The sequence below is a fragment of the Desmodus rotundus genome, chromosome 3 (assembly GCF_022682495.2).
Source record: "Desmodus rotundus isolate HL8 chromosome 3, HLdesRot8A.1, whole genome shotgun sequence".
In the NCBI taxonomy this organism is placed as follows: Eukaryota; Metazoa; Chordata; class Mammalia; order Chiroptera; family Phyllostomidae; genus Desmodus; species Desmodus rotundus.
The window spans coordinates 83,317,959-83,345,756 of record NC_071389.1 but is presented as its reverse complement, the minus strand read 5'-3'; the positions used below and the strand labels follow the sequence as shown (position 1 = coordinate 83,345,756).

At 38.1% G+C, this 27,798-nt stretch overlaps 1 protein-coding gene and 1 pseudogene across 4 annotated transcripts in view; one reads left to right on the top strand and one right to left on the bottom strand.

The window, feature by feature from the left end:
- LYRM4 (LYR motif containing 4) overlaps nt 1–27,798 on the top strand; it is a 171,282-nt gene that overhangs the window by 22,810 nt on the left and 120,674 nt on the right. For 2 of the 3 annotated variants that reach the window (XM_045189092.3, XM_024552284.4), the window contains exon 2: nt 24,262–24,382. The exons of the other annotated variant lie outside the window; for it this stretch is intronic. In XM_045189092.3, the coding sequence (XP_045045027.2) occupies nt 24,262–24,382 (121 nt within the window). The remainder of the gene's footprint in view (nt 1–24,261; nt 24,383–27,798) is intronic. 3 annotated transcript variants of the gene reach the window in all.
- On the bottom strand, nt 1,189–2,328 carry LOC112297527 (large ribosomal subunit protein uL30 pseudogene; annotated as a pseudogene). The gene has a single exon (XR_002974069.2). The product of XR_002974069.2 is annotated as a large ribosomal subunit protein uL30 pseudogene (transcript).

Sequence of the window (27,798 nt, the reverse complement as noted above, 5' to 3'; positions counted from 1 at the left end):
TCTTAAATTTATTGAGACTTGTTTTGTGTCCTAACATGTGGTCTATCCTAGAAAACATTTTATGTGCACCTGAAAATAATGTATATTCTGATGCTATGAGGTAAAATGCTCTGAAGATATCAATTAAACCCTTTTACTCTAGTGTGTCGGTTAAGGCCACTCTCTCCTTATTGATTTTTAGTCTGAAAGAGCTATCTATTGAAGTTAATATGGTGTTAAAATCTCCTACTATGACTATATTTCTGTCAGTCTCTCTTTTTATGTTTATCAAGATTTGCTTTACATATTTAGGTTCTCCTATATTGGGTGCATAAATGTTTACTAGGGTTATATATTCTTGTTGGGTTGTTCCCTTTATCATTATTTAGTGTTCTTGTTTGTCTCTTACTATATATAGCCTTGGATTTTTGTATTTTTAAGCATATTTTATTGATTATGCTGTTACAATATTCCCAATTTTTTTCCCTTTGCTGTCATCTGCCCAGTACCACCCCCTCTTTCTCCAGCAATCCCCTCCCTTAGTTCATGTCCATGGGTCATGCATTTAAGTTCTTTGGCTTCTCCCTTTCCTATACTGTTCTTATCATCTCCCTGTCTATTTTGTTTCTACCAGCTATGCTTCTTGATCCCTGCACCATTTTCTGCTTTCGCCCCCCTCCCACCTCCCAGCTGATAACCCTCCAAATGATCTCTATGCCTATGATTCTGTTCCTGTTCTGGTTGTTTGCTTAGTTTGTTTCTGTTTTTATTTTTCAGATTCAGTTGTTGATAGTTGTGAGTTTGTTGTCATTTTACTGTTCATAGTTTTGATCTTCGTTTTCTTAAGTCCTTTTAACACTTCATGTAATAAGGGCTTGGTAATGATTAATTCCTTTAGCTTTAACTTACCTGGGAAGCATTTTATCTGCCCTCCCATTCTACATAATGGCTTTGCTGGATGGAGTAATCTTGGTTGTAGGACCTTGCTTTTCATCTCTTCCAATATGTCTGGCCAGTCCATTCTTGCCGGCAAAGTTTCTTTTGAGAAATCAGCTGATCGTCTTACAGGAACTCCTTTGTAGGTAACTCTCTGCTTTTCTCTTGCTGCTTATAAGATTCTCTCTTTATCTGTAACCTTTGGCATTTTAATTCTGATGTGTCTTGGTGTGGTCCTCTTTATGTCCAACTTTATTGGAACTCTGTGCTTCCTGGAGTTGCATATCTATTTCCTTTGCCAAATTAGGGAATTTTTCTTTCATTGTTTTTTCAAATAGATTTCCAACTTCTTGCTCTTTCTCTTTTCCTTCTGGCACCCCTATGAGGCAAATGTTGGACCTCCTGAAGTTGTCCCAGAGGCTACTTATTCTACCACTCATTTTTTTGGATTCCTTTTTCTTCACGTTTTTGATTGGTTGTTTTGCTTTCTTATGTTCCAATTCCTTGATTTGATTTTTGGCTTCATCCACTTTACTGTTGTCTCCCTGTAAATTGTTCTTTATTTCAATTAATCCTTTGTTTCTTTTTTTTCCCCCAAATTTTAAAGCAGTTCCTGTTTATTAATTGACCAGATTACAAAAATGACCATGGTAGATACCGTAGTTCATCCTTCTAATAAGCCTGTTAATCTGATCCTCCCTGTTACCAGCATCTCCACCTTCTACAAAATGGGTGGTCTTTTTCATTCCACCTCACGGAGAAGATAATTTGAAGGGCCACAGGAAGTTGTTTGGTTCTTTGAAGCATTTTCCAACAGTATAGACCTCTTGAATCAGATCCTTCATGCAGATGATCCCATATTTACCAAGGGATCGAGCAATCAATGCTTTATCTGTCAGGACAATTCATTTTTTGTTGATTTTCCCATAACCACACTTGTAGATCAGTTCATTTACTGACTTCAGGTTAGGGTACCCCATGCAATATATGGTTCCACAATCCTCAGCATGTTCATCGAAGCCTTGTTGAGCTTAACAAAGGTACCATTAAAGATCTGGCAAAGGTGAAGAAGCTGCAGCACCTTTCAGACCTTTGGGCTCACACCATTGATGCCTCTGATCCTGATGACAAACGCCAGTTTGGGTTCTGCAGGTATATAGAAGTTGCCAGCTTTTCTTCCCATTCTAAAAATTCGAATCTCAGTTCTGTTCATCTGACTATATTCCTTGTGATAGTGCTTAACTTTTTCATAGATAAGCTTCCTCCTTGCCTTTTGAAGCATCTTTTGGGCAAACTTCTTTCTCAGGTGCTTGATTTTCAGCTCTGTAAAATTCCTTCGCTTCTTCTTAAGGGTTTCTGGCACAACAGGAACCTTCTTCTTCTTCTCTTCTGCACCCTCCATGGTTCCAGCCGGAAAAAATAGTGAATCCTTCTTTTCTGCCAGATCTTTTTTTATGCTGCTGAGGTTCTCACTAAGTTCCTTGAGCATCCTTATAATCAGTGTTTTGAACTCTGCATCTGATAGATTGCATATTTCCATTTCATTTAGTTCTTTTTCTGGAGTTTTGATCTGTTTTTTCATTTGGGCCATGTTTCTTTGACTCCTCATTTTGGCAGTTTCCCTGTGTTTATTTTTATGTATTAGGTAGAGCTGCTTTGACTCTGTGTCTTGGTAGTACGGCCTAATGTACTAGGTGTCTGTAGGGTCCAGTGGCACAGCCACCCTTACCACCTAAGCCTGGAACTCAAGGTACACCCTTCATGTGGGCTGAGTACACCTTTCTCTTGCAGATGAGCCTTTGTAGCTATTGGCAGATCAATGGGAGGGATTTCCCATCTAGGCCAGTCAGCTGCATGGATTTGCTGTGACCACTGACCACAAACATTCACCCTGCATGGAGGATCAGCTGTGTAGGGGCAGAGTGGTGGTGCTCTGAAGTAGTCTGTAGCTGTCCACTGGGTGCTCTGGCCCTGAGATTTCCTGGATGGTGCTGGCCAAGATCATCCCCCACTTGTGTTTTGCCCAGGGCCACTTTCTTGAGCTATAAGGCAATGTGAAAGGCTGCTACTTGTGCTGGCCTTGGGAATTCCCAGGCAAAGCCGAGATTTGAAACTAATCTGGCAGGTGTTAGTGCAGGACCTAGAGCCCACTAAGGCCCGCTGTTGCTTGTTTGATAGGATTTAGGAAGTTTGAAGCAGGAGCCAAGACCAGCCATTCATATGGAAGAGCAGCTTGGGTAGTGCAGATTCTCTGGAGATCTCCAAGGCAGGTTAAACAGTGTTAATCAGGTTGATGGAGTCTCAAATATGGCCCCAGCCTCCTGGCTCCATGGCTCTGAGTAGGAAGAGCTCAGAAAAGGGGCAATGGTTTCTGCTCACCCCAATGCCAGGCACTTCAGCCTCTCCCAGTACACCACTGGTGCCCTTCAAGCCTCTACCCTGGCTCTCAAGCTCAAAAAGAGTGAGTCTGAGTAGGTGAGTCCGTGTCGGTTCTTTAAGAGGAACTGCTTGGGGCTCCTGCAGTGACTTCCACTGACTCAATCCCCACTGGTTTATGCAGCCAGAATTTGAGGGGCGTTATCTTCTTGGCACTGGGACACTGGGCTGGGGGCCTGGTGTGGAGCTGGGCCTGCTCACTCCTGAGATATCCCTCCTGAATTTTTATCCACCACATGTGGGTGTGGGACCAGCCCGTTCCAAGTCTGCACTCTTCCTACCAGTCTCAGATGTGGTATATTAAATTCTGTAGTTGTCAAACTTTCATTCAACTTGATTTCTGACGGTTCTGAGTGATGGTTGTTACATATTTTAGTTGTCATTTTTGATTTGGTTGTGTGAGGAAGCGAGCCATGTCTACGTACGCCGCCATCTTGACCAGAAGCTCCAGCCTTGGTTTTAAAGTCTTTTTTTGTCATATATAAGTATTGTTACCATACTCTTTTTTTTTTCTTTCTATATGCATGAAATATCTTTTTCCATCCTTTTGCTTTTCGTATGTGTGTGTCTTTTGTTCTGAGGTGGGTCTCTTGGACACAAAATGTGTATGAGTCTTGTTTTCTTACCCAGTCAGCTACCCTATGTCTTTTGATTCATGCATTGAAGCCATTTATATTTAAAGTCATTATTGATAGATACGTATTTATTGCCATTTTTATTTAACTGTTTTCCTCTGTTGTTTTCTTTTTCTTCTTTTTCTTCTTAAAGCAAGCCCTTTAACATCTGTTACAATGCTTGTTTGGTGTTCACAAACTCCTTCATGTCTTTCCTGTCTGGGAAGTTCTTTATTTCTCCTTCATTTTTAAATGATAGCCTTGCTGGGTAGAGTAGCCTTGGTTGTAGGTTTTAGCTTTTTATCACCTTGAGTATTTCAGACAAATCCCTTCTGGCCTTCTGTTGAGAAATCAGATGATAGTCTAATGGGAGCTCCCTTGTAGGCAACTAACTGCTTTTCTCTTGCAGCCTTTAAGATTTTCTCCTTGTCTTTAACCTTTGCCATTTTAATTAGGATGTATCTTGGTGTGGACCTCTTGAGGTCCATCTTATTTGGGACTCTCTGTGCTTCCTGGACTTGTGTGTCTTTGTCCTTCACCAGGTTAGGAAAGTTTTCAGTCATTTTTTTCTTCATATAGGTTTTCTATACCTTGTTCACCCCCTTCTCCTCTGGTATCCCCATGATGTGAATGTTGTTACACGTATGTCTTTTGACAAGTCCCTTAAACACTCCTCATTTTTTTAAATTCTTTTTTCTTTTTGCTGCTCCAGTTGGGTATTTTTTTCTACTTTGTCTTCCAAATTGCTGATTCGGTCCTCTGCTTCATCTAACCTGTTGTTTATTCCTCCAGTGTATTATTTATTTCAAATACTGCATTCTTTCTTTTTTTTTAAGATTTTATTTATTTATTTTCAGAGAGAGGGAAAGGAAGGGAGAGAGGGAGAGAAACATCAATGTGTGGTTGCCTCTCATGTGCCCCCTACTGGGGACCCTTTGGTTCGCAGGTTGGCATTCAATCCACTGAGCAACACCAGCCAGGGCTGAGCTCTTTATTTCTAACTGGTACTTCTATATGGTTTCTATGTCTTTTTTCATGCTGTTGAGCATACTTATAATCATTACTTTAAACTCTGTACCTGTTAAATTGCTTGCCTTCATTTTATTTAGCTCTTCTTCTGGAGAATTCTCTTGTTTTTTCATTTGGGGCCTGTTTCTCGGTCCTCCCTTTTATGGCTGCCTCTTTATGTTGGTTTCTATGTATTAGGTAGATCTGCAATGACTCTGGTTCAAACCTATGTCAGATGCTACCTGTGACTGGCCCTGGGCAACCTGTTTGAAGCTACCAAGGATCCACAGCTTGTAGCTCCCTCTGCTAGGCCTGGGTGTGTGCAGAAAAAAACCAAGCTGCGTACTAAAGCTGGCTTTTACCAGCACCTGGCCAGGTTGAGGGTGAGCTAAAGCCAGAGCTTCCAGAGATTCGCCTTCACTTACAGCCTTTCTCTTAGATTTAATTACTGAAAGTGCTTCCAGCTGTAACCCTTAGAATTTGGGTTTAAGCTCCACAGGCTGGGGCAAGTAGGATTCCTGAGGGTGGGGCTATTGCATTCCCTCAGGCTAATGCAACATGGAAGGGAGTACTCTGACCCAGAATGATGGTTTCTGCAGTATGGGGAATGACTGAGCATGGGGATCCTGGCAGCCAACCCTTCAGCTCTCTCCCCAGAGCTACCAGCCCCCAGATTCTCTTTATGTGGCTCTAATCTGCTCTGCCTTCCCTCTGCAGGAGCCCAGGGTAAGTGGCTGCAAACAAAATTTTGTGTGTTGGCCCTCTAAGAGGCTCTCTGCATCTCTAGTCATCTTTCTCTAGCAGACAGAAAACACACTGCTTTTCACAGTCAGGTGTTTTTTGGATTCCTTTCCTGGTTTGGGTGCTCTAGGCTGGGGAGCCTGGCTTGGGGTTTAGACCCCACACTTTTCAGGTCTCAGCCACTGAAATATCTCTCCAGAACTTCAGCTTCGCCTGTAGGAGTCCAGCCAGCCCTCTTGCGCCCCTGCACTTCCTACCAGTCTCATTGTAGTGATGTGGTTTCTTCCATAAGTCCTTGGTTATAAGGCTTCTCTCCATCTGGTGTTCAATTGGTTTTTCAGGATCATTTTTTAATTAATTTAGTTGTAATTTCATTTTGGTTCTGGGAGGAGGTTTATGTAGCTTCCACCTACTCCACCGCCATCTTGGATCTCTCCCTACACCTGGTTTTTAAGCAAAAAGTAGGAGGGCAGAGAGCCCCAACTGCATCTACTGTTTCTCATTCGCCCTCAGTTCAAAATACCAAATGCCAAAGTGGCATATTTGGGGGTAGTATATTCTGATCCCCTTTATTACCATATCTGACTTTGGACTTGGCTATGGGATCTGTATGGTAGGGGACCATTAGCAAAAAGGGTATGGAGAATACGTTGAAGATCTATGCTATAACTAATGGGAGCTCATGTATCCAATAACAATTCATGTCTTAGGCTATTGCTAGAGGTTTAAAGGAGGTAAAAGTAAGAAGTTAAGCTATGCCTCATGTGTAGTAAGTGTGTGCATCAGTTAGCTGTTGTTGTGAGATGAGGGTTTGAGTTTGGTTACAATGCCCTGGAATTAGCCTTTAATGATGAGCAGGACTTATCTGTAGGAACTGTTGCCACCAAACCCGGGACCTGCACATTCAGCCTGTAGCCTCTGAAGAATGAAGGAGCTGCCTGAGTAGAAGACCAGTATATCCCAAAATGTAAAGGGTGTTATTTCGAGTGGACAGAGGTTCAGAATGAATTTAGGTGCCTAACTTTGTCTTCCCACATTTCAGAGTTTCTTCATTATTAGTTTTCTTTGTAATTCTTCCCAAGGGAATGTTAGTATTTTCACATTACACATGTTGGTAAATGCTAGTCCCTGTGTCAAATTAGATTTTCACCTGCTTTAGGCTATTGAAAGCACAGCTAAGCATTTGGAAGGTCCTCCGCACATCTGCCAAATCTCACATTTTCTGCAGGCCATGTTGATCATATACATGAGACCTCCCTATTTCTAGGAAACATGTGTTTGGAAACGAATGCAGTGAGGAGAGCTTCCCGACTGAACCTCAGTGTATGCAACATGGGCCAAGAGGATAGAGCTTCTCAATTTTGGTAAATAGAATTTATCACACTTGTGTGCCTTTTAATGCGAGGGGGACAATTTTAAAATTTCAGTAGATTGTTAAAGAAAATGGAATTCTTTTAACTTAGTCTGCCTTACATTAAAATGATTGTTAAATACATACTGTGAGTGTGCCAGTTGTGGATTCTGGGAAGAGCTTTTCGGATCATGGAACTACAAACAATACTGAGGCCAAATATCTTTTGCTCTGAGCATTTATGTATATACAAAAGTCCACCTGGGATTTAGGCCAAGTAATAAAAGTTTCATGCAACTCAAAATGAAAGTGTGTTGCAGGTTTCTGATCCCTGAAGTTTTTTGTGCTAAAATATGTGGTAGACCATTGTACTTTATCATGCAGCTACTTGGTAGCTACACAGTTATTGTCATTGTCCAAAGAGCAGCAGTTGCTGGGACCACGGATCTAAGTGGTTAGAAGAATGTCAAATTTCAAAAAAAAAAAAAAAAGGTAGTGAGGTATAGTGAAGAATTTAATTAGCAATTCAGTGTATTTCTCTTCTGTTAAGTATCCTCATTTCTTGTTAATGCAGTGATACTCAATTGCCTGTCTTTCCATGTCTTCTAACCAAGGTATGCTCTTAAGTATGCAGAAAGTGTCACTACCTTTGAGAATCCTCTCTGCCCAAGAGAATTTCCAAGAGCTAGGCTGTTCAGTCAAGCAGGCACTTTTGGCACAGGAGCTCTTTGTAGTGACCACAGACATGGAAGACTATAGGGACAGCCTATGGCCAGGTTCCTTCAACTACACTGTGCCTAAATGGGAGAGGTGCAGTATGCTCACAGGTGAAGAAGATTCGTTGCCAGTCCTATGGCAGAATGAGGAATGTGAGGTTTATATTATCACTCTTTATTTAAAGGCTGCATTTCTTATTTGAGTCTACCAGGTATACATGTTTTGTTGATTTTGGCAGATAAATGCGAGGTGTTGTTCTAATATTAATTAGTATTAATACAGCAAAGTAATATGATAAACAGTAATGTAAATATTTGCTCAATTTTCTTCGGCTTTAAAGTCTTCAAGTTCTTTAAAATAAAATTAAATCTAAACAACCAAACATTTAAATGATTCACAGAGATGTTATGGAAATAAGTTATGTAATGCATGCAAATATTTTGACTAATTTGGAAGAAAGATGCAATGACAAGTTATTTGTATTATAAATGGCCAAGCAAACAAACTTTGTTTTAAGGCAGTACAGTACCAAGTTCAAAATAACCATCCATTTATTATAGTGCCTGGTACTGGAAGTCTTGTGCTGCTTGTGACATCCCAGGAGATGCAGAGGTTAATTGCATTTTTAAATTCATAGAATTTTAGACTTGACAAGTCTTTAGAGATGCCTCTTCTCCATGAAAGGCAAAATTAAAGCTCTCCTAAGGGGTAAAGGCCCACCAGATTTTGTCAGTAAATCCAGGGATGTGATTAATGTGTTCATTTACATAAATTTACATGTACTGTTCAGAATCCTTTAACTCCAAGTTAGCAAAGTAAAGTTAGCTAATGGGCTCCCTTGCCCTGGATGAAATCAGGGATTGAACCAATGAGTCCCAGCCTGTCCTTTGCTGTCCTTTCAATGCCAGGATACTCGGGGGGAAGCGCTGCATTTTACTGTTAGTATTTTTGATGTACTTCTTTTTCTTAGATAAGTCCCTTTAACATTTCATATAATAAGGGCTTGGTAATGATGAGCTCCTTTAACTTGACCTTATCTGGGAAGCACTTTATCTGCCCTTCCATTCTAAATGATAGCTTTGCTGGATAGAGTCATCTTGGATGTGGGTCCTTGTCTTTCCTGACTTCAAATACTTCTTTCCAGCCCCTTCTTGCCTGCAAGGTTTCTTTTGAGAAATGAGCTGATAGTCTTATGGGAACCCCTTTGTAGGTAACTGTCTCCTTTTCTCTTGTTGCTTTTAAGATTCTCTCCTTATCTTTAGTCTTGGATAATACAATTATGATGTGCCTTGGTGTGTGCTTCCTTGGGTCTAACTTCTCTGGGGCTCTCTGAGCTTCCTGGACTTCCCGGAAATCTATTTCCTTTGCCAGATCGGGGAAGTTCTTCTTCATTATTTTTTCAAATAAGTTTTCAATTTCTTGCTCTTCCTCTTCTCCATCTGGTACCTCTGTGATTCGGATGTTGGAACCTTTAAAGTCCTGGAGGTACCTAAGCCTCTCTTTATTTTTTTGAATTCTTGTTTCTTCATTCTGTTCTGGTTGAATGCTTATTTCTTCCTTCTGGTCAAAACCATTGGTTTGAGTCCCGGTTTCCTTCCCATCATGGTTGGTTCCCTGTATATTTTCCTTTATTTCACTTTCATAGCCTTCACCTTTTCCTCTATTTTACGACCACACTAATCCAATTCTGTGAGCATCCTGATTACCAGTGTTTTGAACTGTGCATCTGATAGGTTGGCTATCTCTTCATCGCTTGGTTGTATTTTTTATGGAGCTTTGATCTGTTCTTTCATTCGGGCCCTTTTTTGGGGGGGGAGGGAGGTCTCATCACACCTCTTAAGTAGTAAGGGGCAAAGCCTTAGATATTTACCAACACAGGGCAACCCAGGTTGCTACTGCAGGCTTTTTTATTTACTTCCTGGTTTATAGTTATTTTGTGCATGTGTGAGATTACTATATACCTGAAATATTTTTATGTAGATTTTTTTCTCTTCTGAATAACCCAGCAAATACTCTGCTATTCCCACATTTGGGAGAAGCAGAAGGAGAATTGACCTGCATAATTTTTTTATGTGAATTATCCTTCAAAATAATGTTGATCACAAAGCTAGGTGACTTACCTGTGTCTCCTATTCTTTTTTATGCCTATTTATTCTTGCTGGTTACTAATGGCAGGAGGAAAGAATAAAACAAAAGGCATTCTTTTGGCTCCTTTTCAGCAGCACTAATATGAAATTTTAATGAAGAAATTTGAGTTTAATGACCGAGAGGAATTTCCATTGTTCATGCTTTATTTTCTCCCATAAATTGGAAAATCCACAGTTAATTGAATATTCCACCATAGATAGTTACTCTCCATAAATTTTAAATTGTTTAAAGGTCAAATTTTACATTGACTAGTTAACACTATAATTTTAAAATAAATTTTAAAACTTATATTCTTTTACCTAAGTGTTAACCCTTGTTACATGATGAAAGCTTTGACTTGCTTTTTGTATACTAGGACAAGTTTATTTCTTGTAAGTGGGAGGGGGAGGAGGAGTCAGAAAATTCCATCTCTGGGCACATAACCTTTATTATGTCACAGTAATACTTTTAATAGAAATATAACCAATCCGTAAGAAGAGGCTGTGTAGATGTGAGGACAGTTAATTACTTGAGTATGATCTTTGTTTTTCCCCTCACAAATGAAGGATGTTCGTCCTTTAGTCTGGGAATATGTGAGGAGAGGACTGTGAATTTTAGCCATAGCCACCAACACTTAGGCGCCAGCTTGCAGCATACTGCACTGTCTAAATCCAGATGCCTAAAACCAAGTGAAAGAGGAGCCCAGATCTCACCACGGTGTGATCCCTGTGCTTCTGCAAAAGAACTAGACAGTGTTTTATACGTGGCCTTTACTTTGATAAATTGGTTACACTTTGAAAAATCTTGTTGCAACGAAATGTCAGTGGTTATGAGGATAGATCCAAGTCATAAGTAGAGCCTTAATTTTGATGAATTATGGGTTAAAGACCCTAAATGTTTTTAAGCACCAAAAAGGAATCCTGGACAGAAATGCTCCTGAACTTTTCCTGTAGGCCATGAGGGGAGTATCTTCTACAGAATACTTGTGCCTTTCTGTTACTTTATTAGTTGTGTTGTTTGTTTTTCTTTACAAGACTATTACATTTTTTTTAATCCCCGTAGAACCTTACCAAAAAACTCTAGTTATATAAAATTGTTTTTAGGTCCTAGTGTTTTGAATATACTTTCTCTTGTTTGTACATAATTTTTGTAAGTATTTTAATAGATTAGTCCATTAATTTACCATCATTTCTTTGACTATTTATTATTGGACATTTAGATTAGGACTCGACTCCCACAAAGGGGCCTGTGTGGGGGAATAGCCTGAGTTCTGTGAACTGAGACTTTCAGAAGTTCCTAACCCTGGGAGAAGAAATTCCTAGCGCCCCACCTTTAAGCCCTGGAAAGCTTTTTCTCTCTCTCTCTTTGCCCTTCTGTTACACTCATCCATCAAAACTGCAACTGTGCATTTACTCAGACATCTCTTTTCCGTAATTCCACCTAACCAAACATAGCTGGAGAAAAGTCACCCACTTTGGCAAGTTGGTATTACCATCCTGTATGTTACCAGCCTCAACTGACTCTTCTCATCACTAGGCAAGTTCTGGAGTCTGCTCATTCATCAGTTTCTGAAATATTTGTTTTAAACCCCTCTTTCCCAAACATACAATCCTCTCACTCTTTGTTTTCATTATAATATTGTTTTCTGATATATACCCCAGAAGCTATAACATAAAAAAACAAACTCAATTATCTTAATTCTACTTTCTTTTAATTTTTAATTTTTTTACATATTTTAAATACCTTGGTCCCTATAATCTCTTGAGATGTTATTTTGCCATTCTAAAATGTTAAGAAATATTCCTAATTAAACTCTGCTTTTATTTCATCACTAATAAAGCTAAGTAGGCTACTAATTTTCATCTAAGCATGACTTTGACTACATTCTAAACATTTTATGTGTTATTTTCATTACTTTTAAAATATTTTCTTATTATGTAGTGAGCTTTTTCCTAGGCCCAATTATTATTTGAGTTTATTTTTTAAAAATACGGTTTTTTCTTCATACATTTACTACTGGGTAGTCAATAAGTATATGCTGATGTTGTCCTTGCTAAAGTTACTAATGACAGCCTAACTGCTAAATTCCCTGGGGCTCTTTTCAGCCTTTGTATTGTCCTTTCTGGGACTTGTGTAATCTTATCTACTACTCTACCTAGGAAGTTTGCTGACTTGTCTCGTCTTTCCTGCCTCTGATCTTAAATATTGGTATTATTTCTCTATGGCTCTGCCCAAGGCTAGCTTCTCTTTTCATTTTACAGCTTGCCTTGGAACAAACTCATCTATCCCCACAATTCTGGTTTACTCTTCCTTGTTAATGATTTTTAAGTTTATTGCCAGCCTGCACCTTCTCCCCTGAGATTCAAAACATTCCTGATAGCCCACTGGGCATACCTACTTTTGTTGTCTTATTGTTGCTTCAGAATAACCTGTCTAAAAATAAATTTTAGAGCCTATTTTTTTTTAATCTTTACCTGAGGATATGTTTATTGATTTTAGAGAGAAAGGGGGAGAGAGACATCAGTGTGAGAGAGAAACATCAATTGGTTGCTTCCCATTTGATACCAACTGGGATCAAATCTGCAACCTAGGTATGTGCTCTGACCAGGAATCTGAACTTTTGGTGTACGGGATGCTTCCACCAACTTAATCACCCAACCCAGGCTAGAACCTATTGTTTTTACCTACTAAAAAGTTCTTGAGCCTTTTCTTCTTTCCCATGACACTGCTTTTGTTTAATTCCCTATCATATACCTCACTGGGCTATATATATTTATCTAAGTATATATTTTTTTCCTGTCTCCTCTCACACATATTGAACCTTCTCTGTTGTTCATTTTCTTTATTGTGGTATGTTACTGATTTTATTATGTCACTAGGAACTTAAAAATTATTAAGAAATAATGATTATTGTAATAATTTAGAAAGCGTAAATTTCAGTAGTCAAAAGAATTATTAACATGGCATTATATTTTATTGTAATTTTTCTGTGCCTATATTTTCTATGATTGAGATCATACTGAATATAAAGTTATATCCTTAATTTAAAAAATCTTAACATTAGTGGATAAAATTTTATTCAGATTCAATACCTTTCACTAAAATAAATTCCAGAAAGATCAAAGAATTAAACACAAAAAGATAAACCATTAAAGTTTTAAGAATACATAGGTGAATGTTTTTGTGATACAACAGTACAGAAATCTTTTGTACATATGATGTATAACCTAGAAGCAATAACATAAAAGTTGATACATGTGACTACATAAAAACTGAACATTTCTACATGACAAAAATACACAGACAGCATAAACAATGTCAAATGACAAAGTAGAGAGAATATTGCAACTCTTCACAAAGGGCTCGCTTCTTAAACACCTTCTTTCTTAGGTCTTGCAAAGAAGTCAAAAGGACAAATTACAAAATTATGTATGAAAAGGTAAAGGATACAAAGAGAAATACATGAAGCTTTAAATTTGCGAAAAGGTGAAGTAGCAAAGATCAGAAAGTTTGATGGCACATTGTGTTGGCAGAGGTGCTGGGAAACAGGCACACTTCAGATTGCTGGTGGAAGCATAGGTTGGGACCTCCTCGGGGAATTTTGGCAATATTTTGTTAAACCTGTACATATCCTTTTCTACCCACTTCTTTTCTAGGCATTGATCCCACAGACACAATACTAGAGTAAATAAAGATATTGATTACCACACTGTTTGCCACAGCAAGATTGGGAACAATCTAAACATTAATAAAGGACTGGCTAAATAACTTATAATTCATCCATACAGTGAATACCATACAACCATTTATGAGTCAGTTTCATTTGTACTGATATGAAATGATTACTGAGATATATTTTAATTGAAAAATTAAATGTGCACAGTATGTTTAGAATGTTACCACTTGTGAAGTTAAGGTGTATACAAAGAGCATGTACAGATGTACACAAAGAGCTCCTGTAATATGAATCTGAATTCATATTAGATTCAACATGAATCTAATATCTCCATAAAAAACTGCTAACTGATCATGTATCTGGAGGGAAGAACTAAAGAACAGGAGTGGGTTGTGTGAGGAACAGGATGGGAGGGAGACTGCTATTTCTCCTTACACCTCTATACCTTTGGCTTTTGAACCTGTGACTGATTTTTTTTTAAACATCTATTTTAAAAACAACACAATGTCATAATTTATGTAGCAACCTCTCAATTGTTGAATATTTAGGTGGTTTCTATTTTTAATGCTTATGAATAATTCTAAAAGATTATTCATAATCTTTTAGATTCATAATCTAAAAGATTATTTCTGTAGGATCATCAAAAGTAGAATTACTAGATAAAAGATTATGATTGTTGTTACCCATTATTATGCTATTTTTCCAAAATAAGTACCAGTTCATACTCCCACCAACAGGATGTAAATGCCTTTCGCTTTTTAAAAAGAGTTCTGCTAATTTGATGGACAGAAAATTTTACCTTGTTTGAAAGTACACTTCTTTGATTATGACTAAGGCTGAACATTTATATAGCAATTTTCAACCTTTTTCATCTCATGGCACACGTAAAACAATTACTGAAATTCTGTGGCACACCAAAAAAATACATCTTTTACCACTCTGACGGCTATTGTTGTTTTGGTTGTTGTCTTTTTTTTTATTTGATAGTCTAAGGGGAAAGCGGTCATTGCCCCTGATTAAATAGTCAGGTATTGCCTGTTTTAAAAATTCTTGCAGCATATCAGTTAAAAATTGCTGATCTAGCTCCATCTAGTTCATTCTCCTTTAATTTAACATAGTCACTCTTTATGTTCACTTATGAGATACTGTGTCATGCCTCTTACCCACTTGTTGTTTCCGGTCCTAATGTCTTTCTACTAGATTTATATATGCTGTTTACATGCTAAGGATATTAGTCTTTTGCCATATTTGCTTCTAACTGGGTTAGGTCTTTAAGGATGGGTAAGAATTAGCCAAAACATCAAGCTAGAGAAGAATACTCCGTCTATGGAGAGAGAGCAAACGAAGTCTTCCCATATGGCTGGAGTGGGTGATTTTGTGTGGAAGTAGTGCCTGATGGAGTGGGATTGATAAACAGAAGTATACTGTTCATGCTAATGTATTTGACCCTGATCCTGAAAATACTAGAAAACCATTTGGGAATTTTAAACATCTACCCCAAAGCAGAAGTTTCGATCTTCCAGAGTGGGTTTTCTGAAAGTAACTTCACCTCCTTACTACACAACCCTTCTCACTGGTCACTAGCTCTTTTTTGAAACAAACTCAGTTACTTCACTTGCTCTTACCGCTTATGTCAATAGCTGTTTCCCTCATAAAGATCTCAGCCACTTAAGACATGCATGGCTCTTGAACTATTTGTAGAAACACTTGAAGCAATTTTGAGAGATAAGATGATTTTTTTTAAGCTTTGTGATACCAGAGACAGTTTTCTAAATTTTTTTAAATGCATAACAAGTTGGCTTATACCAAGTACTTATCAAAGATTGGATAGAGTTTATCGACCTCTGGAGGAAACATAGCCTGGAGTTGAAAATGACAGACTCTGTGGTCAGCTGGGTTCAGAAGCTAGCTCTACCACTTATTGAGCATGTGATCTTGGCCTAAATATTTTAAATATCTCTGGCTGATAGTTTGTGAGGATTAAATGAAATAAGGCATATCCAGTACTTAGCACAATACCCTGTACATGCTACCTGTGCTATAAATCATAGATACTATTTTGTTATCACTTTGGACTCTCAAAACAGCACTACAGATGACTCAATTTTGAAAACAGAAATCTGAGGATATACTTACCCATATTTCATTCAGTATCATGTGGTTAAAATTCTTTCTTTGTCCTTTCTTAAAGTACTTTCTCTCTGATCCTGGAGTTCGGGGTTTTATAAGTAAATATATTGGGATTATCCTCTGGTTGTTAAATCTCAGTGAGCCTGCTCAATTTTTTTATAATCACTTCTGGGACATTTTCTTCCATTATAACTTTAATTACCTACTCAGTTCAGTTTGTTCACATTTATTATTCATAGGCTATATATCTTTGCTCATTCTGAAGGTTAGTTAATCTTTTAATATTTCTCATGAATTCATTTAATTTTTCTGTGTTTTAGGTAAGATTTTCTGGTTTGCACTCTATTCTGGTTTCTATAAAGCAGTGTTAATTTTTACTCCCTTCAGTTATATGCATAATTATTCTCTAGGATTGCAGTCTTTGTTTTGTGTTTTATTTTTCCTCCTCTTTTGTTTTTCTTAAATGGGCAAATATAACTCCTTTACTGTTTATTTTTAATTTTCTTTAAAAGCCAACCTATTGAGTAATAATTGACATAATATAAATGCATCCATTTTAGGTGTACAGTTTAATGTTTTGACAGATGCATAGGCCTGTCAAAACACCTCCCCAGTTAAGATAGGAACTGTTACATTATCCCCAAAAAAGTCTTCTTAGCCCCTTTATGTCCACTTTGAATGGCTTCTGTTTCCTCTTACATTTCTTTATACACAGACTTCATCCCGCCCTGAGGTATGCAGTCAATAACCTTGTTGATCTCCACTGTGTCCCCAGCACCTCACATAGTGCTTACATAATAGGCACTCAAAACCTATTTCTTCAGTGACTTCTCATGGCAAATTTTTTCATTGTTACCTTTCAGAGGTTATTTCAGTCTGTGCTATAAGCCCTCTTTATTCTTTTTTTTTTTTTCAGTTTCTTATCCTTTGATGTGTTTTGCTTATTGATTATTGGTATTTTTCTTGAATGTCTTTTTTATATTGCCTATGACATTTTCATTTGTTCCTTAAATATTTATTGAGCACCATCTCTGAACCAGGCACTTTAGATGCAGTGGTAAACAAGAAAGATAAAATGTTCCTACTGTATGGAGTTTACATCCTAGCAGGAACTCTCATAAGAAGGAAGATTTCTTCTCTCTTCCTCACTGTTATCTACCCAAAGTACTTCTGATCTTCAAATCATTCTTGAGCTTTCTCTCTGTTGGTGTTACTATCCATTTTATATACCACACTCATATACATACATACCATAATCCAAAGGCTGTGGCATGAGAAATAAGAGCCTGAACCAAGATACAGACTGATGATTTGGGGGAAGTGACTCAGGGATGTAGAAGGTTGAATCAGTAAGATTGTGTGGTTGAATGAATATAAGAAATTAAGGGAAAGGATGGAATTTAGGATGAATCCCCAAATGTCTAACTTGGACAGTTGGTTGTATGAACACACTCCTACCTAGGAAGGGAATACTGGCCACTGGGGGCAAGAGGAAAGGAAAATAGTGACTTCCATTTTGAAAGTGTTCAGTGGGAGAAGCTACAGTGGATATAGTGGGTACCTTTTGTTTGCAAGTCCAAAAGGCAGTTGAATCGTATGTATGTGGAACTCAGGAGGTGGGGGGACGAGAACGATTTGTTAGCCAGTGGCATGTAATACATGATAGTTGGGTGCAAATGCAATTAATTACTGGAGGAGATTTTACTAAAAAGAAAAGAGGTACATTACAGAGACCTACAGAATACAATGTATTAGATGCAGCAGAATAAGATTAGCCCACAAAGAAAACTAAGAAGAAATATTAGACCTAAAGAACAAGAAGAGAAACCAACTAACTCTCCATTCAGTGAAGCAAATATATTTATAGTTACCTAGGTAAAAGACTGCAGTGTCATCTAACTCAGTATAAAAATTACTGACTTTAAGAGGTACTATTTTTATTTAAAATTACGATAACTTCAGTTGCCTAAAATTCATGGCTTATATATACACTTCTCTGCGTGTTAAGGCTTGATGAATTTTTGACAGTTGACCTCAAAAAGTGAGCAGACAACAGCGTCATGGAGACGTACAACATGCCTGCATTAGATAGCATGGCCCCAAAGATGTGTAAGGGTGAACAGAAGATCCAGAAGCAGCAGTAGCTTCCAAACACACATTGATACTGTCGTCTCAGCCCTATGGAATCTAGAGGCATGGCAGAATTAAGCAGCTTCCTCTTCGTGGCTATAAAGGAAGCACTGTCTTCAGGGGCGAAGCATGAGTGAGTAAGTGAAAGTAGATGGAGGGTGTCTCCCTTCAAGCAATTGAAGGAGTTTGCCCCAAAGAGACCAACAGAAAGGGCTGAGTTGTTACTGAGATACTTGACTTGGGTTTGGGGGAAGGAGGGAAAAGCACAGATGTTTCTACAGGATGGGTAACCAGAGAAAGCAGCATTGGGGTAGATGTGAAGGATGACGGAAATGAGGGGTAATACATCAACTGGTTTTCAGAGTGCACCTCTTGAATGTGAAAGGCAATGTCAGCTTCCACGTGCTGCAGAGGCTGTGATTATTATCACCTCCATTTGGCTGACAGTGGTTCTGGGAGAGAGTGAAGTAGAGCCTCATACTGCAGAGCTTTCATTACTGCCTGTTGTACAGCTTTGCAGCTGGAAAATTGGAATGGTGAATCTCATAAAGGAGTTTGATCCTTGCTGTGGTGAAAAGACAGCAAGTAGAAGAACCAGTGGACACTTGGAGGCACACAGATGGACAAAGGCTGGGGTGGAGAGGAAAAGCCAAATGGGAATCAACTGCACAAAGAAGTGCTAAAAAACTGAAAAGCTCAGGAGGAGAGGGAGAGCAATGATTTGTGTGAAAAGCATAGCCTTACTTTACTGTGTCTGTGGATGCCATCTGCTTGTTCATAGTTGGTAGCTGTTACTTTATGTGTTCATTTTTCATGTCTTATTTCAAACAGCATCTGACTCATAGTAATATCATCTTAACGCAAGGCACTGTGTAGCAGCTGACTGACATTTTCATTGCAGCATCTGCACATTTCTCTTTGAAATGTTCTTGCTCTGTGATACACTCTAGAGGCCGACAGACAGAATGGTTTACTTGGGTAAGAGTGAAAAAATTGCAAATGATAAAAATCAGGGTAGGAGCAAAATGGAAATAATTGGTGGTTGGCCCTTTCCTACAAAATTTGAAACTTCAGCTAGATTTGTGACTACCTTCACAAAATGATGATCATTTGAAATAAGAATTCATACAATTGAAAAATTGTTCATGCAGTAGTAGTTAGTTTTATCATTCTGAGCCAATGCAATGTCTACTCTTAGGGAAAAAGAAACTCCTTAGGTTTTAGATGCTGGAGAAGAAAGAAAAGCAAGAAAGAGAGGAAGCAAGCAACTATTATATTGTTCCTGTCAAAGCAGCATCCAAAATTTGAACAACTTTTGATTGCTGTAGACACATTTAATTTGAAGATCTAGATTTATTCTTTTAGGTATGAACTTTGGAGATTTGGGGAGACAACAAGAATACACAGCAAAATATTTATATAAAATGCTGGACCTTGAGGCCAATTGATAATAAATCATTGGGAGTTGTCAGCTATTTTTTTATATCTCAGTGTAGTTTAAATTTGTGTTTTTCTTATGAGTGAGGCTAAGTATATTTTCATGTCTATAAGCTATTTGATTAAACTAACAATTCTCAGAAAAATATAGTCTTTGCTCACTTTTCTATTGGGTTATTGATAGTTTTCTTATAATTTCTTTGAGCTCTTTACTGTTTTTACTTTATTTTATTTTTTGATAATTCACCTTTTTTTTTTACCATCTCACATTATACTTAGCTGTGTTGTACAATATGAATCATCAGAGGTTTTGCAATGAACCCAAATGATATTAAGTGTTAAGAGAATTAACATTTATGATATGATTTTCTTTTTTTTTAAGATTTTATTTATTTAATTTTAGAGAGGGAAGGGAGGGAGAAAAAGTGGGAGAGAAACATCAGTGTGTGGTTGCCTCTTGTGTGTCCCCTACTAGGGACCTGGCCCACAACCCGGGCATGTGCCCTGACTGAGAATCGAACCAGTGGCCCTTCAGTTCACAGGCCGGAACTCAGTCCACTAAGCCATACCAGCCAGGGCTGTGATATGATTTTCAAAAATACATATTTTCCTATTTGGGGGGTTTACTGTCTTTGTATAATGTGGATGTGTTACTGTTTTTGTTTTCAATTACAACTGACATTCAATATTATATTACTTTCAAGTATATGGCATAGTGGTTAGACATTATATAACTTGCAAAGTGATCCCCTCTATTAGTCTGTTAACCACCTGGCACCGTACATAATTATTACAGTATTATTGACTATATTCCCTATGCTGTACTTTGCATCCTCATGACTATTTTGTAACTGCCAATGTGTACTTCTTAATCCTTTCCCTTTTTTCATCCAGCCCCCTAAACACCCTCCCATCTGGCTACCGTCAGTCTGTTCTGTGTAGGAGTTTATGCTTTGAGTGTTCAGTTATTTTGTTTTTTAAATTCCACATATAAGTGAAATCATATGACATTTGTCTTTTTCTGTCTGATTTATTTCACTTAGCATAATACCTTCTAGGTCCATCTATGTTGTTACAAATGGTAAGATTTTATTCTTTTTTATGGTTGAGTAAATATTCCATTGAGTATAGGTGCTGCATCTTCTTTATCTGATCATCTGTTGATGGACAGTTAGGTTGCTTCCATATCTTGGATATTATGTATGAAATGTCCTTTTTTGTCTCTATGATATAGCCTTCATTTTAAAGTCTATTTTGTCTGATGTAAGTATTGCTACCCAATTTTTTTTGTTTCCATTTGCATAAAATAATCTTTTTTTATTCTTTTATTTTCAGTCTGTGCCTGTCTTTCCTATGAAGTACGTCTCTTATAGCTGTCTTTTTCCCTCCACTCAGCCACCCTATGTCTTTTGATTGGAACATTAAATCCATTTACATTTAAAGTAATTATCGATAGTTATGTATTACTGCCATTTTGCTATTCATATTTTTTATTTGTTTTTCTTTTTCTTAAGGAGTCCCTTTAACATTTCTTATAATACTGATTTGGTGCTGATAAACTCTTTCATAAGCTATTTCCTAATTTCTTTAAACTTTGGAAGAACTTAGGTCTTTATATTGTAAGCCATACTCCCTTTTTTCTAGCTACTCTTGGCTACTCACTAGCTTTTAGAATAATCTATTTAATAATGACTACTATTGCCAGTTTTATTTTCCCAAACAGCCCATGCAGCATCCTGAATAAAGAATCAAACTAATGGATGATTCCCTGAGGTTAATTTCTATTATAAAATCCATCTTCATATTAAATAAAATATTCAATTTAAATTATTTTGTCTCCTGTCTGCTACCATCACCACCAAAAAAAGAAACTTTTGGAGGAATATGTGGGTATGAGGAAGGTTGATTTTGTGTCTTATAAATAGTCATTATGCTGTTCAAGAAAGTAAGCCAGAAATCGCTGTTAGCTTGCCTACCTACTGTCTAAAATCTTGTTAGATTTGTAACCGTATGTGAAGAAAATTACATGTATTATAAGTCTGTGAGTAAAGTCCTCCCATATGCCTTTATAAGTGAATGAGTCCCAGTTATAAAGTGGCTGCTAGTACAAGGATTCCATTTCCAGTTACTGTCTCCCTAAGAGAAGCTCCTCTACAACTATTCCAGTTGGTTCACGTGGGATTAAGATGAAAGTCTTGGCAGTGGTTTACTTCCTAAAAATGCCAGTTCCTAAACTGACTTCCTTTCTACTTTATGGTTGTTAAAGTTACAAGATACCTTTTTAATATTGCTTTTAAATGCAAATGGACCTGACATTTGAATGTTTCATTTAAAGTTTGATTTTACTTTAGAAATGTTTATCTAAAACAAATTAGCCCTTACAACGTGACAGGTGTGCTGAGACAGAGAAATGTGGCCCAACTGAAAGAACAGATCAAAACTCCAGAAAAAATACAAGTGATGAAGAGATAGCCAACATATCAGATGTACAGTTCAAAACATTAGTAATCAGGATGCTCATAGAATTGGTTGAGTATGGTCGCAAAACAGAGGAAAAGGTGAAGGCTATGAAAAGTGAAATAAAGAAAAATATACAGGGAACCAACAGTGATGGGAAGGAAACCAGGACTCAAATCAACAATTTAGAGCAGAAGGAAGAAATAAACATTCAATCAGAACAGAATGAAAAAGCAAAAATAGGAAAAAAAAAAAAACCCAAAAAACAAAAAAAACCCAAAACAGGAGAAGCTTAGGAACCTCTGGGACAACTTTAAACATTCCAACATCCAAATCATAGGGGTGCCAGGAGAAGAAGAGGAAGAGCAAGAAATTGAAAACTTACTTGAAAAACTAATGAAGGAGAACTTCCCTAATCTGGTAAAGGAAATAGAGTTCCAGGAAGTCCAGGAAGCTCAGAGAGTCCCAAAGAAATTGGACCCAAGGAGGAACACACCAAGCCACATCATAATTATTACCCAAGATTAAAGATAAGGAGAGAATCTTAAAAGCAGCAAAAGGAGAAAGTTACCTACAAAGGAGTTCCCATAAGACTATCAGCTGATTTCTCAAAAGAGACCTTACAGGCAAGAAGGGGCTGGAAAGAAGTATTCCAAGTCATGAAAGGCAAGGGCCTACATCCAACATTACTGTATCCAGTAAAGCTATCATTTAGAATGGAAGGGCAGATAAAGTGCTTCTCAGATAAGGTCAAGTTAAAAGAGTTCATCATCACCAAGCCCTTATTATATGAAATGTTAAAGGGAGTTATCTATGAAAAAGAAGATCGAAACTATGAACAGTAAAATGGCAACAGACTCACAACTATCAACAACTGAACCAAAAAATAAAAATAAAAATGTAAAAAGAGACTAAGCAAAGAACTAGAACAGGAGCAGAATCACAGAAATGGAGATCACAGGGAGGGATATCAGCCGGGGTGGGAGGTGTGAGAATGAGGGTAAAGGTGTAGGGAATAAGAAGCATAAATGGTAGGTACAAAATTGACGGGGAGGTTAAGAATAGTATGATAAGTGGAGAAGCCAAAGAATTTATATGGATGACCCATGGACATGAACTAAGAGGGGGCGGAATGCTGGTGGGAGGGGGATGCAGGGCAGAGGGGACTAAAGGGGATAAAAAAAATGGGGCAACTTTAATATCGTAATCAATAAAATATACTTTAAAATTGAGTAAGTTTCCCTCATAAAATGTATCCTCCTCCCAATATCCACCCATCCCAGCTCCCTGGAAAATTATATGCCTCTTCTCCTATTTCTTTGCTTCAATTTTCATTCTTCTGTTTCTAAACATGGCTAATAGTTTCACAAGGATTATTTAGCAGGTGTTCAAAGTTAAGACCCGGGCAATCTGAGATGATGCAAAGACTAGGGGAAATTGTGTCTAATATGTTTGACTTGGGCTGCTTCTCCTTAGTGCCTTGTCTTTAATCTGGTGCAGACAGGTGGGCCTGGGGGTCAAGGTCATGACTCAGAATGTGGGAGTTTATCAGGTTAAGGACTCTTGACTCATCTGTTATGGCTAATTATCCAAATCAACTACCCTCTAGGGTTGCAGTGTGGTTTGACAGTGATGTGAGGAGAGGCAAATACTAACTGCAGTAAGGAATAGCAAGAAGAAGTGGAACAGTTTTCATCTATTAAGTCTTTTTTTTGTACCAGATTCTGTGCCAGATTCTAGACATTCATTGTAAAGCTTAACCCTCCCAGCAGCCCCGCGAGGTAGACAGGATTGTGCCTGTCTGACAGACAGAAAACCTGGGTTAAGAAGCTTGCCCAGGTTCACACAAGCAGTAGACGCTAGAGCAAGAATTCAAACCCAAGCCTGTCTGATTTGAAAGCATTGTGCTTGAACCTCTGTTCTTGTACTGCGTGTAATTTATATGGGGGGAGGAGGTGCTAGGCATGTGCATGTATGTGTTTATGTGTGTACTTTAAAGCATTTTGTCGTAATCTCCACTCTGGACTGAGGTAGGATCCTGATGTGGATCCTAACATTAAGTTACACAAGAGGAGAAATAGCCAAAATGTGGGACAAGATTGAAGTGCTGCCCGGAGTCCAGCTTCAATTGCTGTCTTCATTCCTGCATGTGTGGTGCATCATTTCCCCCAGTTCTTGCTTTGTCTCTGTACGTTAAAGGTTCCGTTAGCCATGTGAGTCGAAGGAAGTCAGGTGAGAATAACTCTATAAAGAACCAGTAATCTAAGGAGCATTTCAGTAACAGTTTGCCATTTATATGTGACTCATTGGAGGTAGATTTTCATCCCTAAATATGTTTGATTAGTCATCCCAGAATTAAAATGGATGGGCCTGGCCCAAGAGCAAATATCAAAGTGGATTATCCATAGGAGAATATCAGACAATGATTCCTAAGGAAAAACTTTTAAATTCATTTAAAATCATAGCTTCAGAGACACTGACACCTTTTCTCTTTCCGCCCCCCCCCCCCCGAATTTGTTTAGAACTTATGCTATCAGGAGGATAAGAGATGCCTTCAGAGAAAATAAGAATGTAAAAGATCCTGTAGAAATTCAGACTCTAGTGAATAAAGCCAAAAGAGACTTGGGAATGATTCGTCGACAGGTAAGACAGTTCAATGATGTACTGTTTCTCATTAAGAGCTTAAAGCTTTGACACATCCCCTTCATTAGACATCACTGCTTTTGGTGTTTATGATTTACAGAGAATCTTAAAACTCTCTTCCCTTTACTCATGTAGACATAGAAATATGACTTACTATATTTTTTAATTCAAGGAGAATATAAAGGAAAATATCAGCTCTTCAGAATTTCCAGGGAATGCATTCTTTGGGAAGCTGAGTTCTTGCATTTAACTAAAACTTGATGCTTTAAATATGGGGAACTTCAAAAAAGGTCCTTTTTTAACATATATTACACATTTATATATGAACATGTATCAAAGAGTATAAATGTATTCTACTTTTCTTAATATTTTAATATCATAGTTCAAGATAAGATTGCCCATTACTTGAAGACATGGTTGTTGGTGATGAACCTAATTTTGTTGCCACGTGAGGTATATCTGCAGGTGCAAGTGGTATAAACTGCTGCTTTGGGATGGACTCCATAAAGGACCCTGGAAGGTGTTTTCCTTTTCATCTTGTAGAAGGGCCAAGGATCACCTTGATTTGTGCTTGCCTTTCTATTGCTTTTGAGGAAGAGCAAAGCATCTGCCGCAGCACCAGTCTCTGGGTAGTGTGGCATGTTCATCTTTGTGCAAAATTCACTAGAAAGCCAAAGGCTAAAGTAGCCTGCTATCAATTGATTTTCTCACTCTCTAACAAAATTATACTTTTCACTATTTTTCTTGGATTTAGCAACAATCACACAATAAACTTCATTTCTGCTTCTATTCGTTTTTCTCTCTTGTAGTAAATTTGTTTATAAAATGTGGAAGGGAAGCCCCTTACCATTTTTCTAATTTCTGCTTGTATTTTGGAAAGAACTTATTTGGCATCATCAGGAGATACCAGCTTGACTGACATTATATTGTATCATAATATATTAACATATAATCTTCATGCTTGATTCTAAACAGAATTCAAAAAAAGAAGCAGTATTAAAAACTGTAGTTCTCATTTTATGTTAAAATTAAAGGTCTTATTCTATTGCTTACATAATGAAACAATCCCTTCTAGAGTAACATTTCAGAATCTGATGACCCTCCTTGAGTTCTGTAGTTGTCTAGCAATGGAATAACTTTGCCACATTCAGACAAGCCTAGGAAATGATTTTTAACTAAGGGAATGAAAAAATAATAGGTTAGCCATAAAAAGAAACTGATCTGCACATTTGCATATACTTTGATGGTGGCAGATAAATATGAGTTACATTTTGAAAATTCTAGAATGATGCCATTTTCCAGGCATTAGTGGTTGGATTTTATGGGATCCTTTAGCACTGGAACTTGGAAAAACAAGCAGCCTAAGTCCTTATTTTGCATAAATTCAGAAAGATTTAATTCTGTGGCACTTTCCCATGTAAAAGTTGGCAAGCATTTCCAAAACAAGCAAAGTTTTATCTGTTAGTATAAAGTTGCTCAAAGTAGAAAAGGCTTAGAAAAGGCACCTGTAAGTAATCTGTTCCACCATTTCAGCTGTGTTTTCATTTGAAGTGCTGAAACTACCCTCTCAAAAAAAAAAAAAAAAAAGACTAGACTGGCTGTCATCAAACATCTCCAGCGAATGCACTTAAAGCAAACTCAAAACACTGGAGCCTCTGTGCCCTCACCAGGACAGCCCAGTAAATGCCCAGGGCTTCCATAGTGACTAGCAGAGCGGCTGGGGATTGATTAGGAGATCCCTGAAGACCCTGCCCAGAGAGGCCCTGACATTCTCATTCCAACAGAGAACTAGTTAGCCAGTTATACGTCAACACCTGGGAGGTTAGTGTTCACTTCCCTTTCACATCAAGACTGTTCCAGAATTCAAGAATAACATTTACCATAGTTAGCTTCTGAGATGTAGAGGACTTCTAGAGCCACCTTACTCTAAGCTGGAATATGTTGCCCTGGATGAAAAGGCCTTAAATACACTAACATCTGTATTTTCTTCTCACTGGCCATTCTAATAGCCTTCTAACTTGCCTCCCTGATTGTCCCTCTCCCCAAATGTTCTGTTCTTCACACACTGCCAGAGTGATCTTCTTTATAAAGAAAATCAAAGCAGGTTACACTACTGGTCAAAACCCTACAAGGGCTTTGTAGCACGCTGACAATGAAATCTGAGGTTCTTATAATGTCCTCAAAGGCCTCCATTGTTCTTGTCTCCTTCATGCTATGTCAGTACCTTCATGTCCCTGGTACATCTCCAGCTTATTTCCATCTCAGAGTCTTTGTACCTTCTGCCTGGAATAATCTCCCCAGACCTTCCAGTGGTCCGATTCCCCTTTTCACTCAGACTTTTACTCAGACTTCACCTATCACAGACGGCTTCCCTGACCACTATCTGAAATAGCTTCCTTTCCTCTGTCACTCTATCCCTTTACTCTGCTTTAGTTTTCATTACAGCACTTGTCAAACAGAAAATAACATTACTTTTCCCTTGTCTGTGTTCTCCTTTTCTGTGAGGACAAGGATCTTACCTGTCACGGTCACTGCTATCTGATATGCAAGAGCATGGGCTTTGGAGCTAGCCTGCCTGTGTTCAAATCCTGACTCCACCTACTATGACCTTGAACCAGATACCTAGCTTCTCGGTGCCTAATGTGAAGTGCAGATGACAGCAGGCCCAACTTCATGGGTTATAATGAGGATCAAATAAGCTAACATATGTAAAACCCTTAAAAGGACACTGGCACATACTAAATACTTGCTATTGATATCCAGAGTATATAGAACAGCGCCATATAGAGTTGGTTCTTAATAATTATTTGTGGACTTAATGATTATATGAAGAGTTTGGCCCCCAAGATCACACTCCACAGTCAAGGGGCCTGTGCCAGCAAAATCATGATATCTTGCTGGCTGCCCAAAACCTCTCTTCAGAGAGAATGAACCTTGAAAGTGGGAATCTAATGAGGATCTTGAGACATTACCCTCATGAGCTGTGCCGTCATATCAAGTCCCTCCTTCACTTTAGTACTTGGACCCAGAGACCACCCACCAGGGTGCACATCGATCTCAGCCCTTTTCCACATAGGAGAAAGCTGACTGCCACCTTTCCAGCCACCAGAAAGGCACATCCAAAAGGCACAACTCAAACTGAAGTCCTCCATCAGACTTTGTCCTCTCTCAACACTGTCTCTGCTTCCCTGCTTTCTAGTTAGTCTTTAAGGTGGATCTTCTTTCTAATTCTTCAGTCACTTCAGTCAGTTGTGATGCTAATGATACAACTTGTAAGCATGATAAGATTTTGCAAGTCTTAAAGAAGTCTCTGTGCAAAGATTTTCTTCTTTCCGGTCAGGTATAGAAACCAAAGTTCAAGAAAGCTGGATGCCTTGTCCACAGCCACACGACCAGACCTGAGCTCAGGTCTTCTA